The 15635-nt window shown below is 40.0% G+C and overlaps 1 protein-coding gene across 1 annotated transcript in view; it reads left to right on the top strand.

The window, feature by feature from the left end:
• The window catches only part of KLHL14 (kelch like family member 14), a 60732-nt gene that overhangs the window by 16282 nt on the left and 28815 nt on the right, over positions 1–15635 (top strand). Inside the window, 1 exon segment of the mRNA XM_030504341.1 lies at positions 87–208. Coding sequence (XP_030360201.1) covers positions 87–208 — 122 coding nt within the window.

Raw genomic sequence — 15635 nt, forward strand, 5'->3', positions numbered from 1 at the left:
ATTCTTTTGATGGTGATGATTTTGTTGCCACTAAAAATACTGCTCAGTAATGTGGTTGTTCATCTTTCCTCTTGTTTTGGGTGAAGGATTCGTTCCAATAAGAAAATGCTGTTATTGGTTGGAGGATTGCCTCCTGGACCTGACCGACTACCCAGCAATTTGGTTCAGTATTATGATGATGAGAAGAAGACGTGGAAAATACTGACAAGTAAGTGGTTTATTTTTGTACAGTTGTCTTGACGAATTTAAAAACATGGTTAATCAAATTAGGCACTTTATTGATTTGTTTCTCTTCAGAGATTTGTTTATGTATCACAAGGGGCTTCACAATGGAGCAATAAATTGAGGTTGCAAAAGATACTAATTTTATAATAGGATAGGCCTAAATTAACATTGGCCTAAAATCATTCCAGTAAGTTTTTTAAGTAAACTTGTAAGTCTTTCATACTGCAACATGAATACATGTAAATTTATGTACATAGGAATAAAATCTGGTTTAGGAAAAAAGAAAAGGCAATGTTTGAAACAGTTTTCTCAGAGTCTGATCCCTGGTAAGCCATAGTACTAGAGCACACCTTTGATTCTCTTTTGCATTTTCATTTCCTTCTTCCAGCTTTATCCGTTGTCCACAATCATTAAAGAAAGGTTTCCTCTGTACTGCTCTGCGTCCATTGCTGACAGAACCATTGGTGGAATATATCAGCTACAATAAACAGTGCATGGAGGCTCCTATCACAAAACTTTCCCACCTTCTTTTAAAGGTTGATTGTGTTTTAGAGTAAGTATTTTCCCTCAAGCATCGAGATTTGGAACTTACTGTTATGTTGGTTTTGATTCCCAGTCTGACTTGGTCATGGAATCAAATCATAGCTTCTTGAGTGCAGCAGGCTGTATGTGTATTAGTCCCCTTGTGGCTAAACTGGCTGCATTGGTCAATAAAACTAAATTTTAACTGTCAAAATTGCCCAAAGCAGTATAGATAAAATAATAAATGAGCAATTTTGATCCATAAATCAAAGCCATTCTTCTAAAACTGGACAACTGGTAAAACCTGGATTTCCTAAACCTGCTTTTTTCCCCCAGTAAAGTACATTTTACAGAGTTCTGTTCTTCATCCCTTATCCAAAGTCCTTTAATAGAATACATCAACATTAATAGCATATGCACAGCTTAGGATGAAAAAGAATTAAAAAGACTGCCATGATGCACGACTTGAAATGATGCCTTTGCAAATTGCTTTCTCCCATGGAAAATCTAGGATCCTTTCTCCAAGTGCTGCAATGTAGTGTCTGCTTAGGTATAGATGCCCTGGACTAATAGTTGAGGGTACTGTATAAGAATGGCAATTACAAATGGTGGTATGAACTGTACATTAGAAAAGTCTACAGGATCTGTACTAGGGACCATACTATGCTTCACATTTTTCAGAATAATGAGGTATGATACCTCTGTATGCTACTTCTAAGAAAATTCTGAAGATGGTAAGTCAGTGAAAAAATCAGTGCTATTACGAAAGGCAGAAGTGCTTAGGTTTTTGAATTTGTTGTCCCTAATCCAGTGGCTCACCAGGAGAGGCAAGACAAATGGATCTCTTGCTTCAAGATCTGAACTCTCTACTGAATTAAAGTAAAAAATCTTTATTCTAAATCTTACCTATCTGTAGATAAATCAGATTTTGTAAGAATGAAATTTACACAGTTCTTGGTTACTTACATTATGGTGCTCTCTTCAAAACTGTGGGAAACTGGATCCAGAGACATGATACCTAAATGCTCTAGTTAGAAGTCCATTGCTAGTATTTGAGTAACACCACCATCTATGGTGGTGTTGAGAGATGTTTCTGAATACTCTTATGTAATTTTATGAAAAGAATGTTGTCTTTTCTGTTACCTCTAGCAAATAGTAAAGAAAAAATCTCTCTCCATTGTGATTAATGTACATAACCTGTACTGAGGTTAAAAAGATAATGCATCTGTTACAGCCCTAGCTAACTAGCTGATGTTCAAGCACTTTGTGCTCAGCACTGGAAGTCCTGAAGGTCCCAAGATCTGTCTCAGACAATGGTTGTCAAATACACAGCCCTCTCGTGACATGAGTAACTCTTCTTACAAAACCTGCTAGAAAAGGATGCCCTCTTGGTCTGGACTGCTGTTTCAGGAACAGAGAGGAGAATGCTTGTCTTTTCACACTGAAAAAGACTAAATGTTAACAATCGTGATCTCTTAGAAAATAGTACTACTACTCACCAAATGGTATCAATAATTATTTATTAAAAAAAAAAAAAGTTGAAATAAGAGTTTCAAGTATCCCCCGCTTTATTTTCTAACTTAATATAGAGAGATGGGAAGTGGAGAGAAGTTGCAGTAGAACTTTTGTGCTGTCCTTTCCATAAAACACTCCTACAGCATAGGAGTGCAGGGACTTAAAGAGCTGTGACTGAGCAGTTTTAGGAAAGACCACAAGCTAATCACCTTACAACATGGTGATAGTTCAGTGCAGTCATGGTGTTGCGTCAACATACTATGACATTTACAGTGTGGGGGAATTTAAGGATGTTGTTCTATCTTTATTTTTCCATGTACTTTTTGCCATTTAGGAAGAAGTACATTTATTTCCTTCTTTTACCCTTTTACCTCATTCCCAGAACACAGTTTGGGAAAATAATTGGTCTGTTTATTCTTATCAGAGTTGTACAATCAGCAGTGAAGGAGGAAGAATTTTTTTTCTGTTTCTTTTTCACTTGTTCAGACAGTGCTGTCAGTCCTGAGGTTGCAGTTCACCCCCAGCTCATCAGTGCTCCTTAGTGGACAGGGACAGAGCAAAAGCTGTGTCCTGCTCATGAGGTTCTGTGATGGGAAGAATGTTGGACCTTATAGTCACGTATTTTAGGGTGTTCTATGGTATTATTGCCTTAGGTGTATTTGATTTCCTCCTGTACTAGCAAATGTTTACAAAGTCTTTTAACCTAGACTCCCCCACACACCAACAAAAAGACAGGTTTTAAACTTAGAGGCTTACTGATCCAGTGTAAATGTGCACGGAAATTCCCCTTTTCCTTCTCCAAACCCATCTACATAACTCATTTTCTGCTTTCTGTGCCAGTGGCATTTGGGAGTAGGGAGGGTGGGAAAGAAGTCCTGGGTGCGGTGGCGGGGTCATTGAGGAGGAGATGGTTGAGAGGAGACCGAATCTCCTCTTGTCACTTTCCACTGAGAGGAGCCCCAGAAGTTACTCAGCAGGGCCTGCAAACCCATTTGTGAGGGAGCTACTTGCCTGTTGCTTTTTTCCTTCTTAGTGTGTGGAGAGTGGCTGTTGAAGGCACTCAGTTGCTTAGGGCTCTGTGTTCTGGCTTATGTGATGCATAAGGAACAGGAGAAGATCAACCATCAGTAACTACTGACACCATGTAAGCCGTGGTGCTGCAGCTGGAGCTGTGAAGACAGTTGCAGGTGGAACAGCACAAGCTATCGAGTATGACAGCTCAGCAGAGTAGCAATCTCATTTTGTTCTTGCGACAAGACTAGATCTATTGGCAGGGGATACTGCCCACCTCTCTCTGCCTGGCTAGCCAAAGCACCAAATGCATCAGTACTAATGGGAGTAATTCTAAAGGTATCAGGAAAACAACTTGCCTTGTTCATAGACCCAGGAGAGGAGGGGAAGCATGCACCCATTTCCAATTTTTTAATGTCATCATCTATAGGCAAGAATGCTATGGCTCAAGGAATCAGTAGATTTTTCACAGTCTAGTATTACTCTGTATTTTTCCTGTCTGGTATTTCTCAGAGAGTTATTTTTTCTATGTTGGCAACAAAGAATAGAGACAGAATAAAAGAAAAAAGGGAGAAAGTAAGTGGCATTTTACAAACACTTTCTGCCGTCTAATTTTATTTCATGTGGGCACAGTCCTAATCTGAGATATGTAACATGCACGTTGCTGTTTAATTTGAATCACTACTTAGTGCACAGTCATGCCTGAGCCAAGCAGAGGCTTTTATAGACTGTATGGCAAAGTATAGGGAACAGATCTTCACTGTGTGGTTTCTTCAGGCTTGTCTACACATGCACAAACACCAGTTCATTTTTTAACTGGGTACTGCCTATGTCATGTAGCAGCCACAGGCTACCACTTCCCAGTGGCACAAACTGAACAGCTGATCAGTGTATGACACTCCTTAGTACCAGCAAAAGTTCTGCTCTATCGTAATGGGGTTTCATTACTCCATGACATTTCACAGTCTTCATGACTACTTAGTGGATGTGGGGCAGGGAGGGTGTCTCTGTGTCACCACTTCATGCCTTGCTGCTCAGAACCTGCCATTGCTGCTTCGGTTTTAATAATCAGCTATGGTCCTGCCAGGAGTCCTTGCTTAATCCTAGAACTCCTTCAGTTGTTTTGTTTTAGCAGCAATGTTTAAGATTAATTAAACTTTAAGGAAGTGAAACAATATCTCGTGTGTTAGAATTATCCTGTAATAACTGCAAGTTCCAAAATCCAGAGACTATAAAGATTTTTTGTGTTCAGAATTGCATAGCTCTCCCAAAAACCCTACTGCTAAGGCAATGATGTATTACTTTCACTTTCATTATATGTTTTTAATCAGAGCGTGACTTCACACTAGACAAAGCGATGCTTTATGCATGGTCTCCCTTGTTTTTTGCTAAAATCTTTTGACATGATTAATTTTACTTTAATGCTTTTGTCTTGTAATGGTAAGGATGATGGGTATAAACCAGGGCAAAAAAAAAAATACATGCTTTTCTGTCATAATGCCTCTAAGCATTTAAAAAATATATTAAATGAAAGAAAAAATATCACAAGAGACTGATCCAACTGGAATTAAATTTCTTGCTACATGAACAGAGGATGCAAGAAATAAATAAAAATGATGCAGTCATTGTTTTAGTTTTATTTTTTTCATATTTTTTCCATAGCAATGTATCCATCTGTTGATTAGAAAGCAATGAGTAGGAGAAAAATTGTGTCTTACGGATATGTAGGTGTACAGCAAATCCTCTTTTCAATGCAAAATTCCTTTTGCTCTAAAGGACAAAAGGGTAAATAAAAGGGTAAAATACTGGAAACATTGCTGAACTCTTCCATGGCACGTTCTATCCATGTGAAACTGTGGAAGGAAGGTAGAATGGTTTGCTTCATGTCATAGTCAGCATCAGAGAACCTGGGTCACTCCACTCCCCAGCCTACATTATTTCTGCTGGAATGGGTTGTATTTCTTTCTTCTCTGCTTTCTTTGGCAATTTTGTGGTCCCCAGTTGTAGCAGCCTTTCCTACCCAGAATGATACTTTGTCCTTCCTGGGCAAATTAGTAACAAAACTCCTGCTCCTCTGTTTTTCTGAAATGGCTTTGGAGTCATCAAGAGCTTCTCAGTCCTTCATTTGTTGGAGTGCTTCATCCAGTTTTCTCTTTTCCAGCTTGGTTACTTACAAGAGAAACAATATGATTTACGTGCTCACATCAGAGATTCTTGGGAGATGTTTTCTAAGGCTTAAGTGTCATCTTAAGTGCCACTAGATGCCTAGCACATTATGCATTTGGAAATGTTACATCTTTTAAGCAAATAAATTCATCCACCCTAGAGCTTTTACTTTTTAGAAGAATTACCAGTGTGTTAGAAGTAAAGGTTTCCTCCTTCAGTTTACCCCAAGTCAATTGGTAACGGAATAAAAGAAGTGGTGTTTGCAAAAAGTGAGTCGAGTCAGATGGATAGGTTCTCTTGACACGTGCCTGTTATAATTTCTTTCCCCTTTTTTGTCACTTGTGAGAATAGTGCACACTTATGTTAGTAAAAAATGTGTCTTGATGAACATTTATTGGCAGCCCTGATAAATTTCATCTCTCTTACTCCATTTATCCAGCAGTCAGGGATGCTTCACTGCTGTGTCGAGGATGGTTTCAGCACTGCATTGAAAAGCTTGAGCAAGCATTAGCGTATTGCTAAGCCAGAAGTCTTTATATTACCCACTAGACAGATTTAATGAATGTGGGAGATGTGTGTAGAAGTTGCACAAGTGGATGTATGAGCATGCTTTTATGTATCCTCCTTCTTAAATAAAAACACGGATTGCACTAAAAGCTAATTTTAAACATAAATTCTATTTTTATTTTCCATCCTTATATTTAGACCCTTTTAAAAGGTTCAAAATCAGGAAAATGTGCTCACAAAAGAATAGAGATTCTTACATAGAAAAGTTGACCGATTGGTGTGACTATCCAACTTTAAGCCTGGATTTAGGAGATTAATTCAAGGCTGTCAGGCACACAACCAATAAGCCGTATGTTTTACACATACAGGGAAGTGAGAATACAGAAGTGAGAAACAGAAATATAGTGAAGAGTATTTTTTCACATGTGACGTACTAGAGGTTAGCCACAACTCCCATTCTGAGGACGATGCATGGGAATTCAACCATGCAAGTGCAATTAATGGTGCATGCCTCCGTATCTAAGAGCAAGACAGAGCTCTAAGAATGAGTGAAAATGTAGCGTGTTCTGACAATGAGTGCTGTATTTGTGTGTTAAATATGATTTTCTTCTGCACTACCATTTGAGATAACTTTTAAGAAGTGTCAGCACTCTTTCTGTGCATTTTTCTTTTTTATTATAAATTAGTTAGCTTCTGCTTTTTACAGAGGTGTTACCTGACTGTGTATCTTTTGTGATAACCTCTGTACTCTGTGCCTTATTTGTGTGGTGTCTTGTAGATTCTAGATAGCATTCTCGTGCTGTATTCCCAGTGCCTTTATATCTTGCTACTCTATTTCTTTGAAACAAGTCTTATCACTGCATTCAGTCTGTTTGTGCTGAAGCCCTCAAGTCTTTCAGGTTCTCTTGGCTACTTTCTACCCTTTGTTATGGACTTGTGAACACCCTCCGCTCTGGAAACCAGGCTGTTCATTTTCTTCCACATATACAAAGATGCCTGAATCTACTCGCCATCGTCCTCAGAAACTCCACTGGCAAACGGTTACTTTCAGGTAGCGTCCGGAAGTGTTACCTGATTGTCCTGTTCCTTGCCTGTGCTCAGACAGGTTTGTGGTTGAAAACCTGTTTGGGACAAGAGAACAGGACACAACCTCATTTCAAGATGTCCTTAGGCAGGCACCAAGACAGTGCGGAGCTGAGCTGTGGGTGGCTCTAAGTAAGAAGGTGGCAGGTGTAAGACAAGTGAGTTATCAGGTAATCTGTGCCATTTCCACAGCAAATGCTGATGTCAGGCTTCTGGGACAAGTCTTACAAAGAAACCTGCTTGTTCCTGGAGATGCCAGTCCTTGCTATATCGTTGCAGAGCCTTTGACTCAAAACCTTCCTCCTGGATCACAGAACTTACCATTTTTCTACCTCACCTTTCAGCTTGAGTTACATATCTTTACAGATGGCTTGAGAATGACTGTTTCATTTTGGAGCAACTTCTACAGCTTTGTTCCAAGGCAACATTAAAACAAATGCGTTCAAATGTTTTTGCAAAACTGAAGTTGTATCAGAACGTCCATTCTCATCTCAACATCTCTTGTGGGTTGGGGAAGAGGTGAGCAGTTGAGGTTCAAGTCCCTGCTTTGCTTAAGTGCATTTATTTAACTTATGAATCCCTCATGTATGTCCCAATGGATATTTCATTGCCCCACCAAAAAAAGATTTGCAAAGCTACCTGCAAACCAGAAACTGCATAACTACAAATGACAAGTTGCTACGACTTCAGCAGTAAGCCCAGGTGAGCAACAGAGCATAGATACTTGGGCATAATGCAGCCCTAGAAGATCTGCAACATTTTGAGTCATCTCAGCCTGTGGGCATTGTGTGTCTGCTATGAACACACATACCATGGTATAGGAGGAACTGGGAGCTGCGTTGTCCTGTCTGCTGTCCAAAGCAAGTGTCCCACCTGGCTAGATATAGATTTCAGTGTAGTCACATAATTTCTAGTGAAAGGAAATAATGCCAGAATGTACTCACCAGATCTGCTTGTGCAGGTCCCTTAATACTATTTGGCCACTGTCTCTAAAAAATGAGCCATCTGGAATAAATTCCACACAAAATTATGTGGCATTTTGTGAATTTAATGCTTGCTGCAAACATGGCTTTCTGTTTCTTAGATAATTTCAGGTAAAATTTTTGTCTTTATTCTTACCTAGTTGCTCTGTGTGTATGATTTATGTAGCATTAATGGGAGCTAGGCATGTATGGAGGCGAAAATGAACTCTGGTGTGTTTCTACTTTACGTAGAAAATGATTTGTGAAGTTGCTTACTTTACAAAGCATTCCCTTTTTTCAGTGACGTTTTGTTTATGTGAAGACGGGTTGCAAACAGGATGGTAAAGTACCACTATCTTGGCAAAACATAATAATAAAAAATTCTTATATAAATCCTCAGACTTTTTTGAGAAATTGATAAGTGGTTTATATTTTTTCTCCTCTCAAATGTTCTTAAAACAAAAAGCAGTTCCCTTCCAAGAAGTGTTTTATACACAGTTATTTGCAATACATATTTCAGAAGCCTGCTTTAGCTTTCTCAGTTTTGTAAGTGCTATTAATAGCAAGAGGTGCACATTTTGCATCCTCAACTTTATTTGCTGTTGTATGACCTTATTGTATTGCAGTGGCTCATTGTTTGTAGGAAGTCATTTCTCTTTTCAATTTTCCTCTATTTTCTCACAACTTGATTAAGTTGCTCTCTCCCTTCCCTTCCCTACCCTACCCCTTTCTCCTCCCCTACCTGGCTGCCCTATTCCAGTATCTTCCCTCTGTTTAAGATAGAAATAAAATTTGTTATGGATTTGAGAGGGTTTTTTCTAAGCTTTCTGTCTCATACCAGGTGTTGTATGAGCTACTGCTTTCATTTGACTGAATGCTGGAGTAAGTATCTGCAAGAACAGACTAATAGGGCTTTATGGGGATGGGTTTTGGCATGTTGTTTTGTCATATATTGTGATCCTACTCTCAAATGTGGATTGTGCTACTATAGGGTATGCAACTGCAGAATGACTGTTCACACCGAGAAAAAAAGTGTTAACAAATTGAATAATAATGAATTAACCTGCAGAAAAAGCATTTTGCCCTAGTACACAGAAAGCCTGCATAACTAGAGCATATAATTTTAAATGAAGCAGGCACTAGGAATGCCTCAATGGGTGTGATGTCGACAGTAGCTCATAATTCATGGATATGAATTATGGCTGAATATCAGGAAAAAACTTCCTGACATTGAGATCTGTTAGGTTGTGGAATAATCTCCCATGGGAAATGGTGGAAATCCCATTGCTAAAGATCATAGTGAGCCCTAGAAAAGGACAAATCCTGGCCTGGCCTCAATCTTTTAGGGCATTTTAATTAATTGCTTTGACATATGCCTTCCTGCCAGGCTAGACAAGTGATGTCTTCTGGTATTTGCTGGGCAGGAGCAACAAAGGCAGCTGTAGTATGAGCTACCCTGCCTTGCCGCGTGACCAGGCTCCCTCTGCTTTTTACCCAAGGGGTAAAAAAAGGAGGGACTTCGAGCCCCTTCAGAGCTGTGCTGGCTTTTGGGGAGCTGTGGCTTAGGACCCAAGGCTCTCTGCTCAGCTTGCCTCTTTGCTGGCAGGGGACTCATACCCAGCTTCTGCACATGGCACAGGATGCCTCTGTCCTCCACCTCGGTCTCCTCCAGTGCTGCCCTAAGACCCCTACTGCTCTTGTGAGTTACCTTCAGTTCGTGTGCATGAAGGGTGGGAGGTGCTGTTACAGTCTCCCAGAGCTGTCTCAGGCAGGGTGTTGAATGCCATAAGTTACAGATGTTTGAGGGTGCAACAAGGTGCTGTTGGTGGACTCAGGCAAGTGGCAAAAGCCTAACGTGGGCTGGTGTTGTCCATACCAGCTGCAGGGAGCAGTGTGTGAAATAAACCAGGCTGTATTTTTGGCATGGAGGGGGAAGCTGGTTTCCAGCTGCAGTGCCCTGGGCTAACCTGCATTGTGTGAACTTGCTTGAGGGCTTGGTGTTTGGCATGAGAAACTCCTGCTTAGGATCCTTGGGAGCTGGTGAGAGGGACCGTGAAAGGGAATCAGAATCTTTTCTGCAGTATGAATGTCTTTTTTCCTCTGATCCGGGTAAGCACCATCCTTGGACACATTTAAGGCCAGGCTGGATGTGGTTCTGGGCAACCTGGTCTAGATGAAGATGTCCCTGCGCATTGCATGAGGGTCGGACTAGATGACCTTTGGAGGACCCTTCAACCCATACTACTCTATGATTCTATGATTTTAAGCCTACCCAGATGCTCACGGGGCTCAGCAAACACCCAGAGCTTCCAGTGGCTGATGTGAGCCTGTTGTTTTCAGTAACAAATTATCTGTGACTGAATCATTTCAAAATTTCCCATTTTGTTACAAGTAGATAATGTATTTAATGCATACAATTTAGCTTTAATTTAAAGGAGGGGTGGAAGTCTTTGACTGAGATGGCTACAGCTAAAACTGTTAAATCAAGTGTGTTTCTTTGTGAGTAAAACCTAGATAAATGCAAGTGACAAGTTTTGCAGTGATTACAATAACCATCACCTTAATACATATTGGTAAGCCAATGTTTTGAGTTGTGATTTTTTTTACTTTTTTTTTTAAAGGAGGAAAAATAAAAGAGAAAGGAGGGGAAAAAAAAAAAAAGGTTTGACTCCAAAACTTAAAAGTAGGAGATGGTAAATGCTCCTCCTTGGATTAAGCAGGAAAGGAAAAATTGAGAGGGAGATGTGCTTGCATCACTTTCAAGGTGGGGAGGGTGGGCAAATTATGTTATTAATAATATTAGAAATCATTAAAATAGATTTAAATAGAATTACCATGGTAAGTGATGTAAGAGCCATGTTACTTCTATTTCCCTTTTCTTCCTTTCCAGTTTTACACACAGAAGATCAAAGTGTGTGGCTCTGATCTGTACTCACCAGTAGCTTCTTGCTTGCAGGTCAAGAATTACAGCTGCTATATGTGCACTGCCTGAACCATAATATACAACATATTTAAAATATACTTTTCTGATTGAAATTACATGAAAGGAATGTCAAAGAGCTTCAGGATTAGAAAGAAAGAACCAGATTTATTTTTTTTTTTCCTCAATGAGTCATTAAAGACTAACAGAAAAGAAGTCAAATTAAAGGTTTATGGAGCCATCTTCTGCCCTCATGCATGTGAAAGGCATTGTGCAGGCATAACTAAGGCAGAATTTGACTCCCAAATTAACTCATTTGCTGGATGCAAAACTGAAAGAAAATCCTTATGACCAGTTTATAAGTGTATATAATGAAAAATTACAACAGCAGAAAAATGTATTTGTATCATATTTCTAATTCAGCAAAGTATTAATCACACTGATGTTCAGCAGTGTGTTTAAATACATGCTTAAGTACTTTACTAAGTACTGCCTATAAACAACTTCATATGACAGTGCATTTAACACAGGACAGAGTTTGTCTATATACACTTTCCAGAGAACTACAATTATTTTAAGCACTGTTGCAGCCAGTAGCACAGAGCTGGATGATCTGTGGTGTCCAAAATCCCAGCCTTCTGTCTAGTCCCCATGCAGTCCTTGTCTCCCAGCTGCATTACCACTAATGTCTGCACAAGCTCATTTAAACTTTGTTTTATTCAGCAGAATCACAACTGCTGGAATCAGCTGGGCATTTACTAGCTCCCATTAACTTCGGCTCCAGGAAAAAAAGATTGGTCCAGGGCAGAGGTCTCCCATGTAAGGGTATATACAGTGCTCAAGCCTCCAACTTAAGTCTCGTTAACATGGGGGGTGTTTCAGAGACTTTCTGGGGCACATTTCATCCAGCAAGGTTGGAGCTACTGTCCTCCTGTCAGCTCTTGGGCTGTCTGCAGTGGTGCAGCTCCAAGAAATGATCATTTCAGCACTCACAAATTTGATTTTTCTTAACTGCAGATTTACAACAGCAATAAAGCCCTGACCTGGAATCCCTTTTCCTGGGGCTGTGATTTGGCTTCACTCCAGGTTCTTGGCCTCCTCTCAGAGAGGCAGGGCTGCCATAGCAAGGGCTTTCCTCCAGTTAAAACGGTGCTGAAGCTCACCTGAAGCAGTTGCAATCACTTGAGGGCTTTGATTTGAAACCTTCAATATTGGACAATAATTCATTGTCCTCAGTAGAGAAAAGTCCTCTGTCTTTACATGGCACAAAACAGTAGTGTTCAACAAGAATGAAGATACATCTTTAAATAATAGAATAATTTGTTTGAATAATGCTAAACTTGCTGTTTCAGGGGAAAAAAGAAAAGTTTTTATACAGAAAACTTCCATTGATCTACAACTTTCTATTGATTTTCACCAAAAAAACCCAAAACATTCTAAACCATTGAACCATACAATACCACTGGTACTTGCCTCTGCTTCTGAAGTCACTAATTACCTTTTTGCGGTATGCAAGAAATATTCTTAAGAGCTCTGCATTTCCCCTGATGCTCGGAGGCTTTGTGGGGTGCTGTGAGGGTTACTAAGCAGCAGGGTGCTGGAGCTGCCCATGGGTGCATGGGAGGGATGGAAAGCCTTTTACTCCTCGCAGAAGCGCGGCTGTAGAGGGAGCACCAAAGTACTGGAAGACTAATGGTTGTGCACCGATAGTGAGTGTAAGGAACATCATGGAGGGTGCAGGCAGGGTTGAGGGGTGGCTGGTTTTGGTTAGTTGGGTTCACTGGGGGTTGCGTAGTTGGACAAGGAGGGCAGATGCCAGAGCTGTAATTTGTCCTGGGTGGGCTCCAGAGGCTGGTGCAAAAATGTCATGCAAGTGTCACAGGAAAAAAACACAAGCAAAGGAGGGTCTGCAATATTAGAGTTAAGAAAAGTGAACTGTGTGAACCAAATGCATACCACTCCATGAAATCTATGCATGAAATCTATTACAAATTTAATGTCTGTTCTACTTATCAGTACTTAATTTGGACCAAATTCATACCACTCCATGAAATCTCTGGATGAAATCTATTACAAATTTAATGTCTGTTCTACTTAACAGCAGTTAATTTGTGGTTGTTCACTAGAGCAACCCAAAGACAGACACTAAAAATCTGGAAAGAAGTATTTGATTTAGCCATTTGTTGTTCATTTCTATACGCCTTTTTAATGTCATATTTCCTGCCACCAGCAGATACAGCACCTGCTGAACTCAGGCCCCAACTGGGACCTTTAAAACACAAGAGCATCTGAGAGTACACCAGCTGGGGCTAAGTCAACACATGAAGTTGGTTCAGGTATCACTATACCATACTGTTACAACTTCAGTACTCACAGTTCTACCCTGAGACTGTTGCCTCAGAATGCAACAATAGTACTGCCCTTTGTCATGGGTCTAAATAAAGCCTGAGTACCTAATTCTGATTATTTCAGGGAAGTTGCTGCAGAGTTACATTAACAGTGTTGCCAATTTTATCTCTGATCTTGCACATTTAGCATATTAAGACAAAGCTTTGCGATTCAACTGATTATTTTTTAAATGGGAGGTTTTGATTTTGTGGTTGAAAATCGAAAGTAAATTGAAGAAAGTAAATTGAAGGGGCATCAAGTCTATGTAGTGTCTTGGATTTCGTGGTCTGGATTGTAATTTTTGAAAATGTTTTGAGTTATCAGCACTTGTAGAGTAGGGAGCGAATAACTAGTCCCCCAAGATTTGTAATGTGATTTGAATACAAGATTTGTGCAAAAATGCTTAGTATTCATGTTTATGAAAATTATGTTTGTGCACCCTGTACTGCAATAGGAATTAATGTATTTGTAAACCTCCAGTGACATGGATCTCACCAAGTGTCCCAGACAGGTTTTTGTTATGGCTCAGAGATTCTGCATATTACAGACCACAAAAACGTACTTCTTTATCTCAGAAAACAAAATAAATCAGAGGATTTATCATTCGAAAGCAATATACAGCTGATCATATGACACTGTCTTTGCAGACGCAATGTCTAAAGTTCAGCCTTAAGGACTCCAGAATTTTAACAAAATTATTTCTCTACTAAGAACTCCACATTTCTTCTTGGGATATATGTAGTCAGTGCAAAATTTCAGTGGTTTTGTCCTGTGTAAATGAGGTACACTGACGTAAGGGGTAGATTGATTTCACCAGTTCATTTTGCAGGTAGTTGTTATTGTTTGCTTGTCATCTGTGGGTTGTTTTCTTTTTGAGTCTAAATCTTCTGTGATTTTGTTACTGTCAAAGGATCACAAAAGATGCAGTTCATCTACTTTTCTTCAAGGTAGCACCCACCAGTTGAGCCACAATGCCTGCTGCTGCTCATGCTCCTAGGTGGTTACAAATGTAAGGTGAAATGTGCTCTTTTAAACAATCTAATCAGTGCTTTAATGTAGTTTAAGCTAGTGGCTTTTTTCTAATTGTAAGAGACTAGAAGCAATTACTGCAGCCCAGCTGATAAGCAGTGACTTTCACAAACACAGTGCTAAACCAGAGCAATGGTGTTGATTGTCTGTTTGTGCTCTGTAGGAGGAATCAAAACTGTTTGTATCAATCGTGACCTAATTTGGGTTAAAACATATTTATTTTAGCCAGATGTGGATCAGCAGTGTCCATATGAATATATATGATCAAATGCACTGCATTTGGGATTATATTCTGTCTTTATTAATTTATAGGAAGACTGCAAACTCCTCAGACAGGATCGGTCTGCATTAATGTCCAGTACCAATGTACTGCACATTTTGTCAGTGGATTAAAAGAAGAACTCATCAAGTGCATGTTTTAATTTTATTTCCTGTGCTTTTCTTTTTCTGCTACATCTATTTCATCTGTTTCTCTTTGTGAAAATCCAAATTCATCAGGAATGAAGGTTGAGTTTTCACCTGCAGGGCATGTGATAGGACGTAGAGTTGGGCAGCACAAATCTGTCTGTTCATGCTTGTGTCCCAGTTCACAGCTAAGATGTAATCCTGCCTAATCAAGTGCTGCCTTGCCGCTTGGGTGTACCCCATGTGTGACTCTTTCAAGATGTCTTTTGGGACACTAGCAGGGATATAGACCTGTGTGGTGCCAGCTGTGATAGGCTACAAAATGGAAGTTATCCTGTTGTTGGGTAAAGAGGAGAACTGAGAGTGCCCTTACCCCTGTCAGTGCTGCTGCCCTGTGTTAGGAGCATCTCCTCTGAGTGGGAGGAGAATTTTCTCTACCCATGCCAGACAAGCAGAAGACTGACTTCAAAATGATCCTGTCTTTTTTCTCTCTTTCTCTTGGTCACGGAGAGGAAGAAGAGAAGTCTGCAGGAGCTTACAAGGCTGGGCTGGGTTATGAGAAGTTTCTGTATTTTTCTGTATTTTCAGGATATCTATATTTTCATGGGTGGCTGGAAGAAGCTGGATGTTGGGAAGGAGTGCTTGGTTGCATTTTATATACGGGTTTAATAGTAGGTAGTGTTACTGGGCTGGATGATGCCTTGAGAGGGACAGTTCTTGTAAGCAGTTGGGAAAGAGTGAAAGAAGGTGTAATTTGACAGCAGTGCGTATGCAGGTAAATGCCAGGCCCTTTGCACATTCCTGATGGAATAGGCACACTTCAGCTTCTGCATGCCTTTCCCCAAAAATTGTTCTTTAGGGAGACAAAGACACCTGTAATCTGGCCACCTTTATGCAGTTCA

The sequence above is a fragment of the Strigops habroptila genome, chromosome 1 (assembly GCF_004027225.2).
Source record: "Strigops habroptila isolate Jane chromosome 1, bStrHab1.2.pri, whole genome shotgun sequence".
NCBI classification, from domain to species: Eukaryota; Metazoa; Chordata; class Aves; order Psittaciformes; family Psittacidae; genus Strigops; species Strigops habroptila.